This window comes from Suncus etruscus, chromosome 1, assembly GCF_024139225.1.
Source record: "Suncus etruscus isolate mSunEtr1 chromosome 1, mSunEtr1.pri.cur, whole genome shotgun sequence".
In the NCBI taxonomy this organism is placed as follows: domain Eukaryota; kingdom Metazoa; phylum Chordata; class Mammalia; order Eulipotyphla; family Soricidae; genus Suncus; species Suncus etruscus.
Genome location: NC_064848.1, coordinates 63,512,422 through 63,533,073, shown reverse-complemented (window position 1 = coordinate 63,533,073; position 20,652 = coordinate 63,512,422). Strand labels below are relative to the sequence as shown.

The 20,652-nt window shown below is 47.5% G+C and overlaps 1 protein-coding gene across 2 annotated transcripts; it reads right to left on the bottom strand.

Moving 5' to 3' along the window:
• Positions 1–1,277: 1,277 nt before the first annotated feature.
• POLR1E (RNA polymerase I subunit E) lies at positions 1,278–20,131 on the bottom strand. Of its 2 annotated transcripts, none has more exons than XM_049773553.1 (12): positions 19,994–20,131; positions 19,468–19,571; positions 18,050–18,126; positions 17,034–17,119; positions 14,195–14,253; positions 13,468–13,612; positions 10,632–10,739; positions 9,685–9,781; positions 4,872–5,005; positions 3,611–3,692; positions 2,723–2,854; positions 1,278–1,820 (listed from the first exon to the last, which is right to left on the bottom strand). In XM_049773553.1, the coding sequence occupies exons 1-12, from the start codon at positions 20,067–20,069 to the stop codon at positions 1,661–1,663; spliced, it is 1,260 nt and encodes a 419-aa protein (XP_049629510.1). In that variant the 5' UTR covers positions 20,070–20,131; the 3' UTR covers positions 1,278–1,660. The 2 variants fall into 2 exon arrangements, with proteins under 2 accessions (XP_049629510.1, XP_049629518.1); XM_049773561.1 differs by having other exon boundaries at positions 19,468–19,698; positions 19,994–20,107.
• Between the last annotated feature and the right edge of the window lie 521 nt (positions 20,132–20,652).

Here is a 20,652-nt window from a genome sequence, read left to right as displayed (position 1 = left end):
TATTGTCAGCAGTGATAGGGGAGCATTAGCACAACCAAAACCAACACGATTCCATCTCCCAAGCCACTGAGCTAGGACCAAAAAAAGGTCAAGTCCAGGGGGTGGAGTGGGTAGACAGCAGCAGTCAAGGACCAGGAAGTGGCCCTTGCTCCAACATCTGGGCCTGCCCTTTCCAGAAAGCCTCTCACCAAGGTGCCTGGGGCCCCTGCTGGGCTTGTTCAATCCTGAGCGGTTTACCACTATGTGAACACACTTGGAATGAATTGCTCCTCTTTCCAGGCTTTGCCAGGCAATTATAGCAGAGGGCTCCAGAGAGCCAAAAGGTATTCAGTGGGTATGTTTTTACTTGGGGATCACTTCCAGTGGTGCTTGGAAACTACATGGAATAGGGCCTCTTGCATGTAGAACACATGCTAATTAGCGATCTCTCCAGTGCCAGTGTCCCTTTTAAACAAAGTCAAGACTCCTAAGACTGAAGAGATAATATAGTACAGTGGGTAGAGTATTTGCCTTGTACATGGCCTACCCAGGTTTGATCACTGGTATTCCATATGGTCCCCTGAGCTCAGAGCTAGGAGTAAGTTCTGAGCATCATTGTGTATACAATAATAATAATAATAATAAATAATAATAATAACAACAATAAAAAAATAAAGTCAAGACACCCAATGCAACTTAACACTGCCTAGAAACCCAAGTGCACTTGCCCAAGTGCAGCTGAAGACCTGTCTTGTCAATTTCAGGATCCATCCTTCATGTCATTGAACTTGTTAAATGCAGCCCCCAAACCAACAAACAAACAAACAAATAAACTCAGAAGATAGGATACCAATAATAATGAAGAAATATATTAGAAAAAATTTGGGTGGGCTAAAGCAGTAATACAGCAGGGATATGCCTTGTACACAGCTGACCTGGGCTCAATTCCCAGCACCCTAAATGGTCACCCAAGCACATCCAGGAATGATTCTTGAAAAAGCAGACGTAACCTGAGAGAATGGCCAGGTATGGTCTCCCATCCCCCATAAAAAAGGTTATTTGTTTTGGCTTAGAGACCACATCCAGCAGTGCTCATGGCTATGCCTGGCAATGCTCAAGGAACTATATGTGGTGCTGGGTGGGGGTCAAACTTGGGTTGGCCATATACCATAGACAAGACCTATGTACTCTCTCTCCAGCCCCAACTTGACTAGTCTGTTTGGGCAATGCCCTCACCCTGGAGACCTGAAGCCTCACTTGTGGAGTTAGGGTGCTATATCCTTGCTTCCAGACAGAACTAGCCTGGGACGCTGTTTCTCTTTATTAACCAACATCCAGAGATCTAAATGAAGGTTTTTATCCAGGGTTCACCCAAGGTGATCTAGGGTTCATTCAGAGACCTCTTCCTCCTCCAACCACTCATGCCACGCTGTGAATCAATGCTGTTCCTCCTCCAATTTCCCAGACCCACCCATGCCAAGCTGTGAATCAACACTGGCGACATTTGCTACATAGGGCCGGCAACAAAACCCCTAATGGCCATCAGGCTAAGGGTCAGCTTGCAACAAGCATAACTGAGAGGCTGGCTTCTGGCTACATCTTCCATTTTTTTTATAAAAATGAAAAGGACCAAGCACATGTCGCTGGCATGGGCAGGGAGCAATGTCCAGGTAGTAGCCATCTAGGTGATTTTCCGCCGCTTGGCCTGGCGCTCAGCAGCCTGTGGGGCAGGCAGCGGGAGGCGCAAGACACCAAGTCTGTGCTCCTCCACCCGGCCGGCCACCACCTCCACCTTTTTCTTAGACACCCGGAGCCTCATGGCCTTTGCGATCTCGATGATCCTGTGGGGAAAAAATACCCAATAAAGTGTTCCCTGTACAGACCTTCTCAGGTGAGCTGGTGGGGGCTGAGGCACACTGGGACTGCAGGCTTTCTTGCGAAAGCAGTTGGCACCTCCAAGGGGGCCACCCCTCTACCCCAACCCCCATGAGTAGCAGACAAGACCTATGACCCCCACCAAAGAATCCATCTCATGTCAAAGTCCACCCACTAGAGAGTGTACCCCAGAGGGGATGGGAAACCCCAGTGAGGGTGGAAAGTGGGTACATCCTACAACAGGGAAAGCATTCCAGCTCAGCTTCATCCCTCCTTGGTTCCCCAATGCCTTCAGGAAGAAACAGAGGTAGGGGGTGTTCCCAGGGGTCCAGATGAGGGCACTGTCACAGCATCTCTAGAGCTATTCAGGGCCCCACGGTAACAGGCCAGTGAAGGACCCAAGGAAGAGCTGCTCTATGCAGTCATTGGAGCCCCTGTAGCCCAGCCAGAGGTCTGAAAGGTCCAAGCCTGAGTGACAATAGTCCCTGGGCCTGCAGTTCCCTTTGCCTGACCCTCAGATTCCCTGGGGTTTGCTGATCACCCCAGGTTCTTTCCCCCAGGATCACCAGAACCCCACACAAAGGATCCTTCTACAAAGGGACAGGAAGCTGTTCTGACATAGCACAGGCATCAATAGAGAGCTCTGGCTGCACCTCTCTGTGATGAGTGACAAGGGGAATCACTGGTTCTTCCAATCCTGGGATATGCAGCTTGTCTACAGGGCAGTCTCAGGACAGCAGGACAGGTGGACACAAGGCCCTGACTGGGGGTGAGGCATCCATCTCAGCCTTCATTACAACCTCTGCCTGTGAGCATGGGCCGCTGACCCTGGCCCACTATAGGAAACCGTGGGCTCTCCAGGGCTCACCGCTTCTCGCTGAGTTTCAGGTCTCTCTGCAGCACTGTCAGGTCTATCTCAAAGTTGTTGATATGCAGGGCCAGCAGGAGAACATGGGCTGTAATCTTCGCCTTCATGGAATCCGAAATCAGATTCCGTAAACTGCAAAGCCAGTGGCAGCCAAAAAGAAACAAAGTCATGAGAGAACTTTTCTCCAAGAAAAAGAGCAAACATTAAAGCCTGCTACTGGCCAGCTCTGGGTCTTCCAGTGCCGGAGAGAAGAAGAGTAAGGATACAGACAGTCCTGCTCATCCCAAGGGGCCATCACAGTGTACCCTGATGGGACAATGAAGATACTCATGCCTACACTTGCTCTGGAGCTGTTTACCCTGCTGAACAAGCCCCCAGAACAACGAAGGCCTTCAAACTCAAATACTGAGAAATGTTCCAAGCAGATGTGGAGTCAGAATCACATGCCAAGTGAATGTTGAGGGGCATAGGCATAGGCGCACCACTTGGGATTCTAATCCCTTGATCCTCACTGGCCCCAGTCCTCTGGGACATATGGTAGGGATCCCCTGAAATGACATGTGATGTAAAGCAGGTTTGCGTTGCAGGAGCTGCCAGGCCTTAGCACAGACTTCTCCTGGGGGACACAGTCTCTAAGACATGGTGCTTCCTCAGAGTGCCAGGGGTGGGGATGTGGCTCAGTAGTATAGCACACAGGTGAAAGCCTGCGTCCACTCTGACAAGAGACACTACTCCAAACTTACCTAAGCCCAGAACCCTATCCAACTGACAATCCTTTCTTCAGCACAGTCTTTGTATGGCTATGAAACCAAATCCAAGTCCCCACCCACCCACCCACATCCGCTCTTTCCTTCCTAGGTGGAAGAGCCCCAGATCAAGGCTATGGACCTGCCATTGTTGTATGTCAAGCAGGTGAAGTGCTTCAGCAGTTTGGTGTTGATGATGTGGGGAACTTCAGATCCTAGGGCACCTGCAAGATAAAATGGAGTTAAGTTGGTTTCTTGGTTTCCAACCTCCTGGGGTCTGGGAGAGGAAAGCACACTAGGGTGCATGGGGAGAGAAGCCGGAACCAAAGGGAGAACACAACCCAAGTGCCAATGCACCCAACTTTTCTGGCTGCCACTAAGGAGAGAAGCCTGTGGCAGGCGGAGGCGAGGCAAGGAAAAAAGAACACGGGCTCTTTGAGGTCTGAAGACACAGAATCCTAAGCCATGAGACTACAAAAGAGGGTGTGGAGAACACCCCAGGACAGACAGGAAAGAAAAGAAACCATCAAGCACTGAAATGCACAAACAGGGACCCAAGAGGCCTGGAGCAATAGTACAGAAGGTCAGAACATTCGCTTTACATATAGCCAGCCTGGGTGATCCCTGAGTGTAGAGGCAGGTATGATTCAAAACCACAAAATTTTGATTTCTGGTTTCTTGTTTAACTTGACTGTCAGCCACAGGATGTCACAACCCATGCTTCAAATCATAGGTTTTTCTTGCTGGGATCCCCAAGGGGTAGGGGTAGGTGTCATGTTGATGTGAGTGTGGGGTAGTCCACTGAGTTCTTGCCTCTCCCTGCAGGAGTTAAGTGGACAGGATAGTGACCTGTCAGCAGCCAGAGCAAGGCCATCCTCCCACCCTGAGGGATTAAGGTTGATTTTACTGTCCCAAAAAATCTGTACCCCAGATCTAAATGGGTCTTGCACCTGGCCATATACAGAAATGGTGCCATGCACTCTGTCCAGGATCCTGACCTGACTGACACGAGAAGGGAGCTGTTGTGACCTCCAGGTAGCTCAGAAGAAGCAACAGAACCTCCAAGTTAGAAAGTTAAAAGCAAAGATCTGGGACAGGGAGAGGACCCAGGGGACTGAGAGCATGATGACCCTGCAAGAGGTCAAGGTTCAACCCTTGGTATCACACATGGTCTCCAAGTACCACTAAGAGTGAAACCCTACCCACCAACACAGAGCCAGGAGCAGTCCTAAAGCATAGCCCAATGTGCTCCACCCAAACCAAGAGTAAAATAATATAAAGGATGAGTAATACGTAGGTAAATGTGGCCTCTTCCTCTTCCCTCCAGAGCCAGCTCAAGAATTACAGACAAACCACAAAGTAGAGAACAGAAGAACAAAGTGCTGCATGTGGAAGAGACTTACTTTTCCGCTTAATCACCTTCTGGGCTCGAAATTTGATGAGAGTATCAAGAAACCAAAGGCACCGAGCCTGACGGTCACGGAGCTCCTTGTCAGCTGACAGAGACTTCAGCGCCTCAATGACAAAGGCACAGTGGCTGAAAGGAGGAGAGTAGTGAGCGGCTGCTACAACAGGGTCATTTAGAGAGAAGGGCTACTTTCTCACATGCATCACTCTACACCCCTCAGCATGGGATGAACCAGGCACCTCCAGGGGTGCAGAGGATGGGGTGCAGAGGATAGGGTGGCACCAGGGAATCCCCCAATTGACCAGAAGAGATTTAGTTCAAACCCCTGGAAATCTACCTTCATCTTGTGGGGTGTGTGTGTGTGGGGGGGTGTCACACACACCTGGCTGTGCTCTGGCTTTATACTCAGGTACAACTCCTGATGGGATTCATGGGACCATATGAATGCCAGGGATTAGATGCAGGTAGGGCACATGCAAGGCAAGAAACTATTGCTCTGGCCCTGAAATCCTTTTTTGAGGTGGCCGGGTGGGGGATGTTCAGCCACACCCAGTGATGCTCAAAGATTAACTTCTGACTCTGCACTCAGGTATCATGCCTGGTGGTGCTCAAGGAACCATATAGGATACTTGGAGCATCCTATACAGGAAAGTGACCTGTCAGTAGCCAGAGCAAGGCCATCCTCCTTCCCTGAGCAATAGCTCAGCAGTAGGGCATTTGCCTTGTTTGCCTTATATGCCGCTAATCCAGGACAGACCCAGGTTCCATCCCCAGAATCCCATATGGTCCCCTAAACCTGGCAGGAGCGAGGAGTAATCCCTGAGCACTGCCAGGTGTGGCCCAATAACAAAACAAAACAAAAACAAAAAGAACCCAGGTTTGCCTTGCAAACGTCCTACCCACTATACTATCATTCTGGTCCCCAAATCTTGTCATAGCCCCCAGCCTACAGGCATGATGACTAATACCAGCAGGACTAATACTAATACCAGCTGTGGTGTAGGCCTAGCCTCCCTGTGAAAAAGGGGGTACGGTCCTGGCAGACACTGCTGAGAAAAGGCCAGTTGTACCCTAGGTTAGCGCTTGACAGGATAGCAACAATGAAATTATTAAACATTGGGGCCAGAGAGATAGCATGGAGGTAAGGCGTTTGCCTTTCATGCAGAAGGACAGTGATTCGAATCCCGGCATCCCATATGGTTCCCTGTACCTGCCAGGGGCTATTTCTGAGCATAGAGCCAGGAGTAACCCCTGAGCGATGCCGGGTGTGACCCAAAAACCAAAAAAAAAAAAAAAGAAGAAGAAATTATTAAACATTATAAAAATAACTGTGTGGTGCCTTTGCCCCTTGCATTAAAAGAATCTCTGGAACACACCTTACTTAACCTAAGCTGCTGGAAGAATCTAAAATAACATTTTTCTTTTTTTTTTTTTTTTGGTTTTTGGGTCACACCCGGCGGTGCTCAGGGGTTACTCCTGGCTGTCTGCTCAGAAATCGCTCCTGGCAGGCACGGGGGACCATATGGGACACCGGGATTCGAACCAACCACCTTTGGTCCTGGATTGGCTGCTTGCAAGGCAAACGCCACTGTGCTATCTCTCCGGCCCAAATAACATTTTTCTTAAGCTGGTAGAATCTACAATATTTTTCTCAAGTTGCTAGAATCAACAATTTTTTTGTTGTTTTGTTTTTGGGTCACACCCAGCAGCTCTCAGGGGTTACTCCTGGCTCTATGCTCAGAAATCGTTCCTGGCAGGCTCAGGGAACCTTATGGGATGCTGGAATTCGAACCACCATCCTTCTGCATGCGAGGCAAATGCCCTACCTCCATGCTATCTCTCTGGCTCAACAATAATATTTTTTAGTCAGTTAGTATAGTGTAGGCTACAAAAATGTTTGGTCTTTTCTTTTCTTTGGTTTTTGGTTTATGGATCACACCTGGCAGCACTTAGGGGTTACTCCTGGCTCTATGCTCAGAAATGGCTCATGGCAGGCTCAGGGGATCATATGGGATGCCGGGATTCAAACCACCATCCTCTGCATGCAAGGCAAATGCCTTACCTCCATGTTATCTCTCCAGCCCAAATGTTTGGTCTTTTAATTACATCTGCCTCTTTTTACAATAGCTCTTTGGTATAATATTAAATAAACAATGGGACTACTTTGTCGACTAATAGTTGACTAGCAAGAATCTCATCTAAGAGGAAAGAGTAAGTACTTTTCTGATTTCTGTTTATGGTAAATGAAACTGATGACAAAGAATTTACCTTATATATATGTATATGCATATATATAATATTTAGTGGCTATCTAATGATTGTGCTGACATGTAATGTGTATGCTATAGCAAAAACATGTCACACTTGATCTACCCAACTTCCTACTATTGATGATTTTCTCCTTAAATATGAAGCAGAATTCCCAATAAATTGAACTCAGTTCCAAACTACTGTTGAGTGTGTCCGGTCTCTGAGTATCCACACTTCATCAACTCCTCGCTCCCATCCTCCTGTCGAATAACCTTGAAGCCCCTCTCAGTGCTGCCCAACTCAGCTGGCCTGCAACAAATCTGTCTTCTTTATGTGAATAAACATAAAGTGCTGCCCCTCTCCCCCCCATCCCCAACTAACCCCTCCTCAATTCTAGTGCCCACTGGGGATGCCCAGTCACCCTCTCTGGGCTAAACAATGAGCATGGAACTTTCTTGCAAGGACTCAAATATGTTATTGTAGTACTGAAGCAGCCAGGGACACTCTATAAACAAAGGTCCAGCATGGCTCTAGGGTAACATTTCTGAGGCAGCAGCCAGCCCACCCAACATAACAGCTCTCAGGTCAGCTATCTGACTCCAAACCCATTCTCAACCACTGGCCATGTTTTTGCACCTCAGTGCTGTACTGTGTTTCCCATCTATGCTGTGGTCCAGGAAAGGACACTCCTGGATACTTTATTAGGAGGCACAAGAGATGATGTAAACAGCACTGCTTGAGCAGGACCCAATGCACATCCAAGCACCATCCGGGCTGGCTCTTCTCTCACTGCACCTTCACAACTTGAAGCCTGGATCAGCAGCAGTGAAGCTACTCCTGGAGGGCACTGGGTACCCCGCATTTTGCAGATAGGAAAGTGTGACTGGGGCTATTATCTCCAGACTCTCTCACCCTCAGCTCATCTGCACAATCACTCGGGTCCACTGTCCCATTATGACAGCAAATAATAAAGACAAGCTCATTTTCCCTGAAACATATCTTTGGAGAAGAAAAAAATAAAACCCAAACAACCCTAGATTTTATTACATTTTAGGAAGGAAAAAGAATTTACAGAGGAGCCAACCAAAGTTTAAGACATTTTATACTCTCAAGAAGAAATTATTGGGCCAGAGTGATAGAATAGCAGCAGGGCGTTTGCCAGGTTCAATCCTCAACATTCCATGTGGTCCCCCGAGCCTGCCAGAAGGGATTTCTGAGCACAGAGCCAGGATGTGGACCAAAACCAAAAAAAAAAAAAAAATTAAGGTCAGGGAGACATCTCAAAGGGCTGTAGCACATGTTTTGCATGCGAGAGTCCTGGATTTGACCCCTGGCACTACATGGTCTCCAGAATACTGCCAGGAATGATGCCTGAGCAGCACTAAGTATGCCCAAAATAAAGAAATTATTAAAAAAATTTTTCATAGGTTGAAGCCAAAGAAAATGTATTATAGGTATTTTTGCCTTATATCCAGCCAACTTCAGTTCAATCCCTGGCACCCTATATACTCCCCGCCATGCACTGCCTGTGTGAACCCTGAGCACTGCCAGGTGTGATCTAAAAATCAAAAAGTTAAATAAATAAGAGATACTTTTAAGAGGGGCTAGAAGGGCCGGGTGGTGGCGCTAAAGGTAAGGTGCCTGCCTTGCCTGCGCTAGCCTTGGACGGACCGCGGTTCGATCCCCTGGTGTCCCATATGGTCCCCCAAGCCAGGAGCAACTTCTGAGCACATAGCCAGGAGTAACCCCTGAGCGTTACCGGGTGTGGCCCAAAAAAAAACCCCCCCCCAAAAAAAAAAATAAGAGGGGCTAGAAAGATAACACAGTGGGTAGGATGAAGCATGCAGCTGACCTGGGCTTGAACTATAGCACCACTTACAGACTCCTAAGTCCTACCAGAAGTGATCCCAGAACACCACCCAAAACCAAAATCAAAAACTAAAAATTCATTCCCACGGTCAGCCCTCTCCCAGGGGTCTAGTTGCAGGACCCAGGATAGGGTCATGTTGACCACTGCTCCTTCACCCACCTCTACATCCCCTTGTCACAGTGGGAGATGGAGTAGGCTGTAATATGGAGTACTTTATGTTCCTCTAAAAAAGAAATGAAAATTGAAACAAACTCCTAAAGTAGTAATTTAACTTTAGAAAGCGACTCAACAGGCTGGAGTGCGAGCTGTACATGTGGCAGGCCCAGGGTTCCATGTGTGGTACCCAGAGCCCTGCAGGATGTAGTATTGAGTACAGAGACAAAAGTGTCTCCCGGCCCTCTCTGCCATAGTAGTAAAATTAACTTTAACTCACAGCATCACTTCAGCCAGCACTTACTCTTAGGCCAACTCTCTCTACCTTTACACCAAGGCCAGCTTTCCTTGGAATGCTCCACAACCTGACTGGCAGCAGTGAGCCTAGATATACTGACACTAATGAAATTGTGGGAATGTCAGAGAGCACTGACATAGGTCCGTACCCATAGCTGAAGCTCTCAAACCCAATGAGCACAGTTGGGCCCCGCTTCTCCACCCCCCCCCAAGACACTCCCTCTACTGAGTGGGGTACCTGTTCTCTTCAATCATCTTCAGTATTTCTTCTGATGTGACGTTCCTGAAAGCTTCTGAGGGACCCTCCAGAGCTTCATACTCGGCAGGGGTAAGAACTTGGCAGAGGTCAAGAATAGGACCTAAGCAATAGGGAACCCTCCACTACAACAAACCCATCTTATGGAAGATGTTCTGGTGAGGAAAAAACAGACTGGGAGTGGGGCTGAATCTAATCAGATAGCAGAGCCAGGAGCCAGGTTCTAGACTCCATGGCCAGAACCCCTTCCCTGTCTTGGCTTTTCCACCTTCTCTTCCTTGTCAAAAATACAAAGCTGTAGTAGGCACATTCCCATTATCTAGAACCACGAGAAGAGACCATCTCTGTTCTCTCCCGATCTTTATCAAATGTATGATATTCCCGCCATTCCACCCTACCAATCAACTGTGACAGTCACTGCAAGAACAAGGACAACAAAAGGAGGGAGGAGGCCCGGAATGTGGCTCAGCGGTAGAGCACCTTTTCAATGTGTGAGGCTATGATTTGATCCCCATCCCTGGCACCACCACCCTGTTGCCCACAGCACTGAAAACCAATCATGTGAAATTCTTTGAAAAACTCAAGCACTGGAAACATGCATAGCACCACAATTGAGAATGCAGGCGTCCAGCAACCATGCTACAAAACCAAAGGGAAAGGAAAGAAAAATTGGAAATTCACATGGTGATCCCAGGAGGCTGAGCAGTGAGCTCTGGGCTAACATGATAAAAAAAAAATGATAGAAGGGGTCCAAGTACCAGGTGAGAAGCAATGCACAGCTAATACGTATGCCTGAAACTGGCATGAAGACAACTGCAAAGGTCTGGTAGCAGCTTCTGTAAGCCACAAGGGTCCCAGTAACCAGAACCCTAACAGCCTGCCTCGGGGGTGGGGGAGTGATGGTCAGACTTTTAATGCAAGAAGGATACGGTCGGCGAATTTATACACATCCTCAGGTTTGGACGCTTCAGCGTGGCAGGGAGGAAGGTAGAGGGAATCATCTTGTGAATCATCATGGGCAGCATCACTGAGCAGAGCTTTGCAACAGGGGAAAGAATCACATTAGGGCCCTCCTGCCTGGCTTCAGATTCCAGCCACCTTGAAACCTATAAATTCCAGGTCCCTGGGAGCTAGAAAGACCTTCCCTGCACCTTCTGTCATAACAATCATCCTCCCCAGGAGGAAAGCCCAATATACTGAGTCCAATCACAACCACAAACTTTTTTTTTTTTGGTTTTTGGGCCACACCCGTTTGACGCTCAGGGGTTACTCCTGGCTATGTGCTCAGAAATCGCCCCTGGCTTGGGGGGACCATATGGGATGCCGGGGGATCGAACCGCGGTCCTTCCTTGGCTAGCGCTTGCAAGGCAGACACCTTACCTCCAGCGCCACCTACCCGGCCCCACAACCACAAACTTAACCACCAAAGGCAGCCACAGTCATGGGAGCCCCATAACCAGTATGCTGGACAGCAGGGGACAGGCAGGTGTGCCAAAATTTAAAAGACAACAAGAGTGGGGCCAGAGCCATAGTACAAGGCATTTGCCTTTAACTTGGTCAGGTTCCATCCCTGGCATCCCATTAGGTCCCCTAACACCAACAGGAGAAATTTCTAAGTGCAGAATCAGGAATTACCCTTAGGTGAGGATTATGCATAAAGACTTTAAGGGGCCAAGGGATCATACAGCAGGGTACTTGCCTTGCATATAGCTGACCTGCGTATGATCCCAGGCAACCCAAAAGGTCCCTTGAGCCCTGTCAGGGGTGATCCTAGCACACAGAGGCAGGAATAAGTCCTGAGCAGCACTGAACGTCATAACCCAAAACCACAAGAAAAGAAAATATAAAACCATGTCTCTGCCATGTGCTCTTCAAATATTAAATGTTTAATTTATTTTGGCTAAAGGTTCTCAGGTCTTGGCTGGGGCTAGAGAGATAGCATGGAGGTAGGGCATTTGCCTTGTATGCACAAGGATGCTGGTTCAAATCCCGGCATCCCATATGGTCCCCCAAGCCTACCAGGAGTGATTTCTGAGCGTAGAGCCAGGAGTAACTCCTGAGCGCTGCCAGGTGTGACCCAAAAACAAAAACAAAACAAACAACAAATTGGCTGTATATAAATGCCTTACTCGCTGTACTATTGCTCTAGCCCCACTAAGAAATACTGATTTCAAAGTTAAATGTGAAAAATAAAATAGAGCCAGAAAGATAATACGCAAGAAAAGCACTTGTCTGTTATATGGCTGACGCAGGTTCAATCTCCGGCATCCCTTATGGTCCTCTGAGCCCACCAAGAGTGATTCCTGAGTGCAAAGTCAGGAACAACCCCTAAGCACTGCCGGTACAGCCCAAAACACTAAAATAAGGTAAAATAAAATAAAATTGTAAGGGCTGTGGAGCATAGCCCATAGTACAGTGAGTGGGTAAAGCGCTTCCCTTGCATGTGGTCAACCTAGGTTTGATCCTACAAAAACACCACCAGTACAACCCAAAAATAAAAAACCGAATAGAATGCAAAATATTTTCTAAACTATTACTAAAGTTTTAACAGAAAAAAAATGCTCTTATGAAACATTTTTCTTGAGGGAGCCTCCCAAATACTCCTAGTCACATTCCAAAAACTAGGCTGAGCAAGCCAATGCTCGAGCCCAGCATTGCTAGGGCTGCTAGGGCCACAACCTGATGGTACTAAGTGCCATGAGATACCCAGGGTCTCATCACATCAGGCATATACTCCAGCTCTCTGAGCTTACTCCCTGGCCCAAAACATTCATATTTTTTAATGCATGTGAACAACTTTTAAATGACAGGGCCAAACACTTATGTTGCAGTAGAATTTGGGACCGGAAAAAATAAGATTGGTGAACCCAAAATGAGAGTGTTTCTAGTGCAGCGTTTCTCAACCTTTTTTCCCTGCTGTAGTCTGGTTCTAACCTTATTACTTCCTGAGATTCCCCATTCTACTAGTTGGTCTCCTAATCTTTTTGTTTGCTTGTTTTGTTTTGCAGTCATATAGGTATGACCTATAGTGCTCAGGACTTACTCTTGGTTTTTGCACTCAGGGATCACTCTTGATGATATTTGGGGGACCATATGGGATGCTGGGGATCCAACCCAGGATGTCTGTATGCAAGGTGAACATCCTATCTATTGTACTATATCTCCAGCCATCGCCTGCTGGTATTATGCCATAGGACCCCTTCCCACTTACACAGTTATCACCTATGGTTCATTGGGAATATGCTGGGGGAAGGAAGGAAGGAGGCAGTCACAAAGGTAACACAGGGGTCTCAGCTGGGCAACACTGCTTGAGAGGTTTAGGATATCTTAGTCTGTTGCCTCCTTTAAACACACAGGCTCTCATTCCAACCCCAGAGACACTGAACCTATTCCTGTCTCTCCATGGGCAGAAGCATAGCTGACATTTCTGACTTGGCCTCAGTAAGAAGCAAGGGAACAACTATTGGGATGGGTCAAGAGTTCAGGAGAGGGCCCGGAGATATAGCACAGCGGCGTTTGCCTTGCAAGCAGCCGATCCAGGACCAAAGGTGGTTGGTTCGAATCCCGGTGTCCCATATGGTCCCCTGTGCCTGCCAGGAGCTATTTCTGAGCAGACAGCCAGGAGTAAAGTAACTCCTGAGCACCGCCAGGTGTGGCCCAAAAACCAAAAAAAAAATTAAAAAAAAAAAAAAATAGAGTTCAGGAGAGAATGCTGGAGCTGGCATTGACTTGGGAGTGGAGGATCCCCTCATCAGAGCTGCTTACCTGTCACCCCTTTTGTGTGAATGATCTCCTCTGCGGCTTTAGCAACTGCTCTATTCAGAGACTCACTGCCAACACTATTCATTCTCCTGGAGTTCAGGGCCCGTTTCTGTTTGGTGGTCCCAAAGGCTTCGATGCAAGAATCCATCTGTCAGGAAACAGTCAATTACAGAGACTACAGGGATGCATTCAACCTCTAGAAGATGAGGTTCACTGCACCACAGTCTGAGTGCCCTCAGATACCTTGGATCCACTGCAAGAAACAAATACTATTCCCAGACTACAAGCACTGCCTTCACAAACAAGTCAGCAGAGTCAACACTAGGCAAAAGGAAAGGTTAGACAAGCATGGGGGGTGTGAGGTTCACTATTCTCTTGTCCTCACCTAAGACACATAGATATGGCTCCTTTCCCTTAGTGCCACCCCCCCCCCCAAGTCACTTTACACCCTTTCTCAGAACCCATATTGGTACCTTCTCATCCTGGAATGAGATAATCTTTCTACCAAAGTTTACCTTGCTTTCATTTGGAAACTTCCAGGTCATAGCTGAAACTATTTTACTCCTATACTGGTCTATAGCCTAAGAATTGCACAGAAACTTGGCAGAGATCTATTGATGAAATGAGTCAGGCACACTAGAACCTGGCATTCAGGCAGTTAATTTATTGATATCCCATCTGGAGGGACAGGCTCAATTTAAGGTCCTATTCTTGACAATATCCCACTTACCTTTTCTCTGAAAGTTTTGGCCTGATTCTCGAGGGATGATTCACTCTCAATGGATTCATCTATCAAACATAAAACAGGAACCATAGAGATAACACAGGGAATAAGTCACTTTTCAGTTCTGTTCACTCACTGGTACCCCATGTGGTCCCCTAGGCAGAGTCAGGAATGATCTCTGGACACACAACCAAAACCCTTAGCATCTCTGGGTATGGCTCAATCATACACCCCCTCCCAAAAACAAACAAACAAAATCCCACAAAACAAACAACACTGGAGAGAAAAGGAAAACAATCTTTAAGTCTACAATAAGTGTTTTTTATTTCTTTCTACTCCAGTTCATAGAAAAACAAAAATCCAAGCCCATATCCCCTAGCAGGAAAAAAATGGACTAGCATTTCTACCAAGCTCCAAAGGAAAATAAGGGCAGTCAACTCTTCATAGATAGGTCCAGGTTAAGATCTCTAGGGCATCCTCAGAATGGGTGAGTGCAAATTTCTCTCTCTGCTTGAAGCCACAGCAGCCCAGCACCACACCAGGCACCCTCCAAATAGAAACACTCAGCTCCATAACTTAACCTTATCAAACTGCCAAGCCACCAAAATTGTTTTAGATCTATAGATCCTGGACCACATGGCCACAAGACACTTCAAAATGTCATGTCAGCCCAGTAGTATCATAGGAAAATTAATGAGAAAGTCATATAGGAATCTATCAAGTTCAGTAAGCCTAAACAGTAATACACAAGGCTCAACTAGCACCAATAAATCATAAGATATTGACTTTAATAGCACTATGGAGAAATGTAATGTGAACCTTCCCCCCAACTTCCTTTTTCCCTAACCTCTTCCTTTGAGATGAAAAACCCTCCTGGATTACAGGACTTTTCCCCACTCTGGTGGAATGAGTTCTGGGGAATAAAGAAAGGAGTGCTGGCTTTGGGGTCGGCAGAATGAGCACATGGCAAATAGGTAGTACATGGCAGAGAGAGGCTATGAAGCAAAAAGTAAGCTGACTTTGGTTAATCTTTTCCTCACAGCTTGGTGTATTATTTCTCCACTGCTACCCTGCTTCATCAGACCCATCCACCTAAGGGGTTAGAAACACAGTGCCTGGGGTGGTCTCACCAACTTGTGGATATATTTTTTATTTTACATAGATATAATAATTATTCCAAGGGTCCGGAGCGATGGTGCAGGATGTAAGGCGTCTATTTTGTGCGTACTAGCCTAGGACAGACTGCAGTTCGATCCCCCCGGTGTCCTATATGGTCCCCCAAGCCAGGGGCGATTCTGAGCATATAGCCAGGAGTAACGCGAGCGTCATCAGGTGTGGTCCAAAAACCAAAAGTAAAATAAAATAAAATAAAATAATTATTCCAAATTGACCCTTATTGATATCAGTCTTGATAATTCCATTTGCCTTCGTGTTATAACAATATGAAGCAAATGTTTGTGTCTGCAAGGGGAAACACTAGGGTGATGGGTGGGAAATTGGGGGCGCTGGTCACACTGATGATGGAACTGGTGTTTGAACATAATTTTGGATGGGGGGGGCCACTTGGGTTATTCCAGGTTCCGCATTCAGGAATCATTCAAATTTGGGTAGGCTGCGTGCAAGGCAAACACCTTACTTGCTGTGCTATCATTCTAGTGACCATGTTTGAACATTTAATGTCTGAAGCGACTGTTTTATAAATAACTTGGTAAATTATGGTGTTATAATAAAAAACATTTTAATAAAAATTTTAAAATAAAAATTAATAAAAAAAAAATAGAGGGCCAGAGAGATAGCACAGCAGTAGGGCATTTGCCTTGCATCCAGCCAATTCAGGAATCGACAGTGGTTCAAATTCCAGCATTTCATATGATCCCCCATGCCTGCCAGGAGCGATTTCTGAGCACAGAGCCAGGCGTAACCCCTTAGTGCTGCTGGGTGTGAGCCCCCTACCCCAAATTAAAAAAATACAGGCCAGAGAGATAGTACAGTGGATAAGATATTTGCCTTGCTTGCAGTGGACCCAGGTTTGCTACCAAGCATCCCATATGGCCCCCTGAGTACCACCAGGAGTAATTCCTAAGGAGATATTTGCTTTGCTTGCAGTGGACCCAGGTTTGCTACCAAGCATCCCATATGGCCCCCTGAGTACCACCAGGAGTAATTCCTAAATGCAGAGCCAGGAACAACCCCCTAAGCATCAACAGATGTGGCCCTTCAAAAACCAAAAAATAAAATACAATAAAAACAAAATTCGCTTCCTTTAGTGACAGACTCCCCAGAGTTTAACCTGAGTATGCAGGATCAACATTTGGAAAGTAGATTCAACAAACAGAGAAAATGAAGAATCAGTTAAGGATTCAAATGAAGAGTGATCTGGCAATGACTTCTTCAACTGACCAATCAGAAAAAGGAGGCTTCCAACACTATGGCTTGCCCTAGGTCAGTGCACCAGGTATTAGCAGAGATGAAAGAAATCAGTCCCTGGGGCCAGCGAGACAGTACAGGGATGAGGTTCCTGCTGTGTATGCAGCTGACTGGGTTCCAATCCTAGAATTTTTTTTTGCAGGGGTGGTGGTGGTGCGGGTGGGGGAGGAGGAGGGAGGGGCTGGTCACACCAGGCAGTACTCAGAGGATACACCTGGCCCTGTGCTTAGAAGTCACTCCTGGCAGGCTTGGGGGACCATATGGAATGCTGGGATTCAAACCAGGGTCCGTCCTGTGTTGGCCGTGTACGAGGCAAATGCTTTACTGCTGTGCTATTGCTTCAGCCCTTTTCCTAGCACTGCTATGCACTACTGGGTATGGTCCCAAAACCTAGTGCTTAGGGCCCACACCTACCTACCTGAAAACAGCGGCTGCATGTTGAACAATTCAGCATCATATACTTCCATCTGGCCAGATGTCTTATTCAAAACCCCCACAAAGTGCCTAAATCAAAGAATAATAATACTAGTAAACACAAATAATTCCAACTTGTTGGCACAACTTTCTTTTTTCTTTAAAACAAAGTTTGTGGGGGGTTGGAGGTATAGTACAGTGGGCAAGGCACTTGCCTTGTACTCAGCAGACCCAGATTTGATCTCTATACCACATGGCACCCTGATCACAACTTGGTATAAGCCCTGGAGGCCCCAAGTACCAGGGTGTGGGTCGATGGTCCCCAGCACTGCAGGTACTTTGCAGCTCCCTATCCTTGGGCCCTCATGTTGAATCAGCCATTTGGTTGGCCAAATATCTCTAGGAGAGAGCTCCCCAAAAGTTTCCAGCTTTCCTTCTATCCCAAAACATCTGAGCAAGTGGCTGATACATGTTCTGTTGCTGGCATCTCCTCCCAAGACTGTCAGGAGTGACTCCTAAGTGCAGAGCCAGGAGTAGCCCTGAGCACCAGCTGAAACATCTGTCTTTCCTGTCAACCCTCGAAAAGGAATAGTACTTTAGGGGGTATTCTGGGCCACACACAGAGATGCTCTGCACTGAACGATCACTCCTGGCAATGATCAGAGAAATGCATTGTGGTAGTTGTTGTTTTTTATGGGTGTTCAGGGGTGGTGTTCAGGGGTTACTCCTGGCTTTGTGCTCAGAAGTCACTCCTGGCAGTGTGGAAGGACCATATGAAATACTGGGGATTGAACCCTGATCAGCTATGTGCAAAGCAAGCACCCTCCCCACTATACTATTTATTACTCCAGCTGCTAGGAATAATACATATTATTAAGGGTCTTCCTTTTCCAGAATGTCTACATGTTGGGGAGAACGCCTTGGATCTGGGAATTCATGGACTGATAAACCGCCCTATATTTTCCCCACTGCAAACACCACCCTCCCTTTTCGGCTGTTCCTCCTTCCTCACAGTGCTACCTGCATAGCGTGTTGCATTTGAGGGCTCCAATCCCAAAATTGTTTCCCACATAAGAAAGTCGCTCTGTTTCAGCTGCCTAAAATGAAAAAGAGAAAAGCTGTATTCACAATGGTGTTGAGAGGACTACTGTTTCTACACTTGCCAGTGTTCAGAAATAAAATGAATGAGATAGGTTTCCCAAAGGTGACTTGGCCCCACTGTATTCAAGTGACTCTGGGCATCCTTGAGGCTAAAGGATCCTGAAAACAAAGCCCTGATAAAGCTATCTCCTGATTGGTTTTAAAATTTCTCAGGAGGAAACTGTACCACAAGACTCTGGAGATGGGTTCTGGGCTTCTGGCATTCACAGACACGAAAAGTGAGATTCCATAGGTAACCCATGGTCCAGGCCCCAAAGTCTTTCTTTTCTGGGGTGCTGGGGACAACCTCAGGATTTCAGACCTATCTACCACAGGCCACATTTCCAATCTCCTAACTTTTGAGGAAGAAGTAATGATGGTATAAAGGCAGGACAGAGGGAGATGTCTTTAGTTTCTAGCCAATAGCAACCATACTCGGGACCACTCCTGGAAGTACTTGGGAGACAATATGCAGTCTTGGATTCAAACCATTGTTATAATTTGTCTGTGCAAGGCCTTTACCTCTGTACCATCTCTCTGGCCCTTCTAGCCCTTCTGCACACTGCTCTAAGACTCCTCATATGCTCTTTACTATAGTTCAGGGAAAGCTGCTCCACTCCTCAATCACAACTATTTGCTGTTTCCCTGCATTTGCCCCTGTTCTGCCCTTCACCTGAATACTGAACAAGGCTCTGAAATTCACCCATCTTTTAGGAGTTACTTTAGTGAGCACTATCCCTTCCTCCCAGAAGTGAGGGTCCTGAGTTCAGTCTACTTCATGATACCCCTCACATTCAGTTCTCCCCACTGCAGAACAGGGACTCCCACCCTGGTGAAATCCCCCTCGGGGATATTTGGGAATGTCTTCCCATCACAACTAAGAGATGCCACTGGTACCTGGTGGACAGAGAGGCTAGAGGAGCTGCTTAACCATCCTGATGGACATGATAGTCCCTATTGCAAAGAGCACCGTAGCCAAGACTAGCCAATAGGGTGGAACTTGAAAAACCCTACTCCCCAATACACCTCCTTCAAGAGGGGCCAAACGTGAGCTAGCTATTTCTTCAGCAGCCCACAGCACAGGGCCACAGGGATGCTCAAGCGACACTGATTGGTTGAATGAGTGAGAATGGCTGAATGAGAAGCCAACATATCATCAACCGTATAAAGCTGGCTGAACATATCTCCCACCTGCTGTGGTTACCAGGATCATCTCCACAGGCCCATTTTCTTTACCCCCATCCCTTCACCCACACTTTCTGCCATAACCAAGAGGCCACAGCAGCTACAATACTTACCAGGATCCGGTGACCTCTCTTCCTGGGGTTGGTGGAGTCACTACTCTTGTACATAGTAAAGCGCATGTTGCCTGGGTTCAGCAGCTTCCCGTTGGAGAATTGCACTGTTAAGATTGTGGGGCAGGCATGGGGGCACAGGAAGAAAGTCAACGCGGGTTGGGGGAAGAACTGGAGGAACCAGGGTGCAAGGAGAGGCAGGCCCTGCGTTACAGGAGGACTGAAGGAGAGGACCTGGCGCAGTTGGGAAAAGGGAAAATGACAGAAGGCAATACCCAGGGGAACGGGGCTGGCAGAAGTGGCCAGATCTGGGCCAGAGCTGGGGATCACTACCAAATGCAGAGATCGCAGTAAGTCCTCACCAGGCCGTAGCCCATGCAGCTGGTGAAAAGTGGGAAGCGGCCAGGAGAGACCTGGCAGACTCCCAAGCAGTGAAGCAGAGCGGGAGGTTTGGGGAATGAAGGATTCTTGAAAGGAAGCATCGAAAGCGCTATCTGAACCCGAAAAAGGAGAATGACGCAGTCTTTACCCAGCACAGCTCTCTGGCTCTCCTCCGGTTCCCCACAATACAACCATCTCGCACTGGGCAGCACCTCGGCTGTCATCCCGTGGGTCTGAGCGCCAAAACTGGCACTGAAACGCTCAGCGACTTGCACGCGGCAGCAATGGTCCAGGGGGCCAAGCGGAAGAGGCGTGGCTTCCCCAGGCCCCGCCCTGCGTGCGTGGCCGCGTCGCTCCGCCCCTGAGAGTTCATAGGTGAGCCTATCCGTCCGTCAAAGTGGGGACGCGGCCATAACTCACGTAGTGCCCCGCCCCCTCCTCGGGCGCAGCACCTGATTGGCCCAGCGCCTCAGCATTGGCCCTTTTTTTTTTTTTTTTTTTTTTTTTTTTTTTTTTAGCATTGGCCTTTTTAAGGGATTGTGTCACTGGGGTGTCCACGCGCATTAGGAATTTAGAAGTTCTGTTCGGGCTGCCTGTGGTCGAGCTGTGTGGAGGAGTGGCGGTATGGTGCACATCGGTGAGCAAGACTCCCAGAATGGCCACTGAAACACATTGCAAATGACGGAGCTGGAGAGCTCTGCATACAGTTTCCCACTTCCTGCCAGAAGCACAAATGGTTAGGGTCCAAATCCAAGCAAAACCAATTCCAAATGACCCAGATTCTGGGCTCCCAGGGCATGTAGTTCA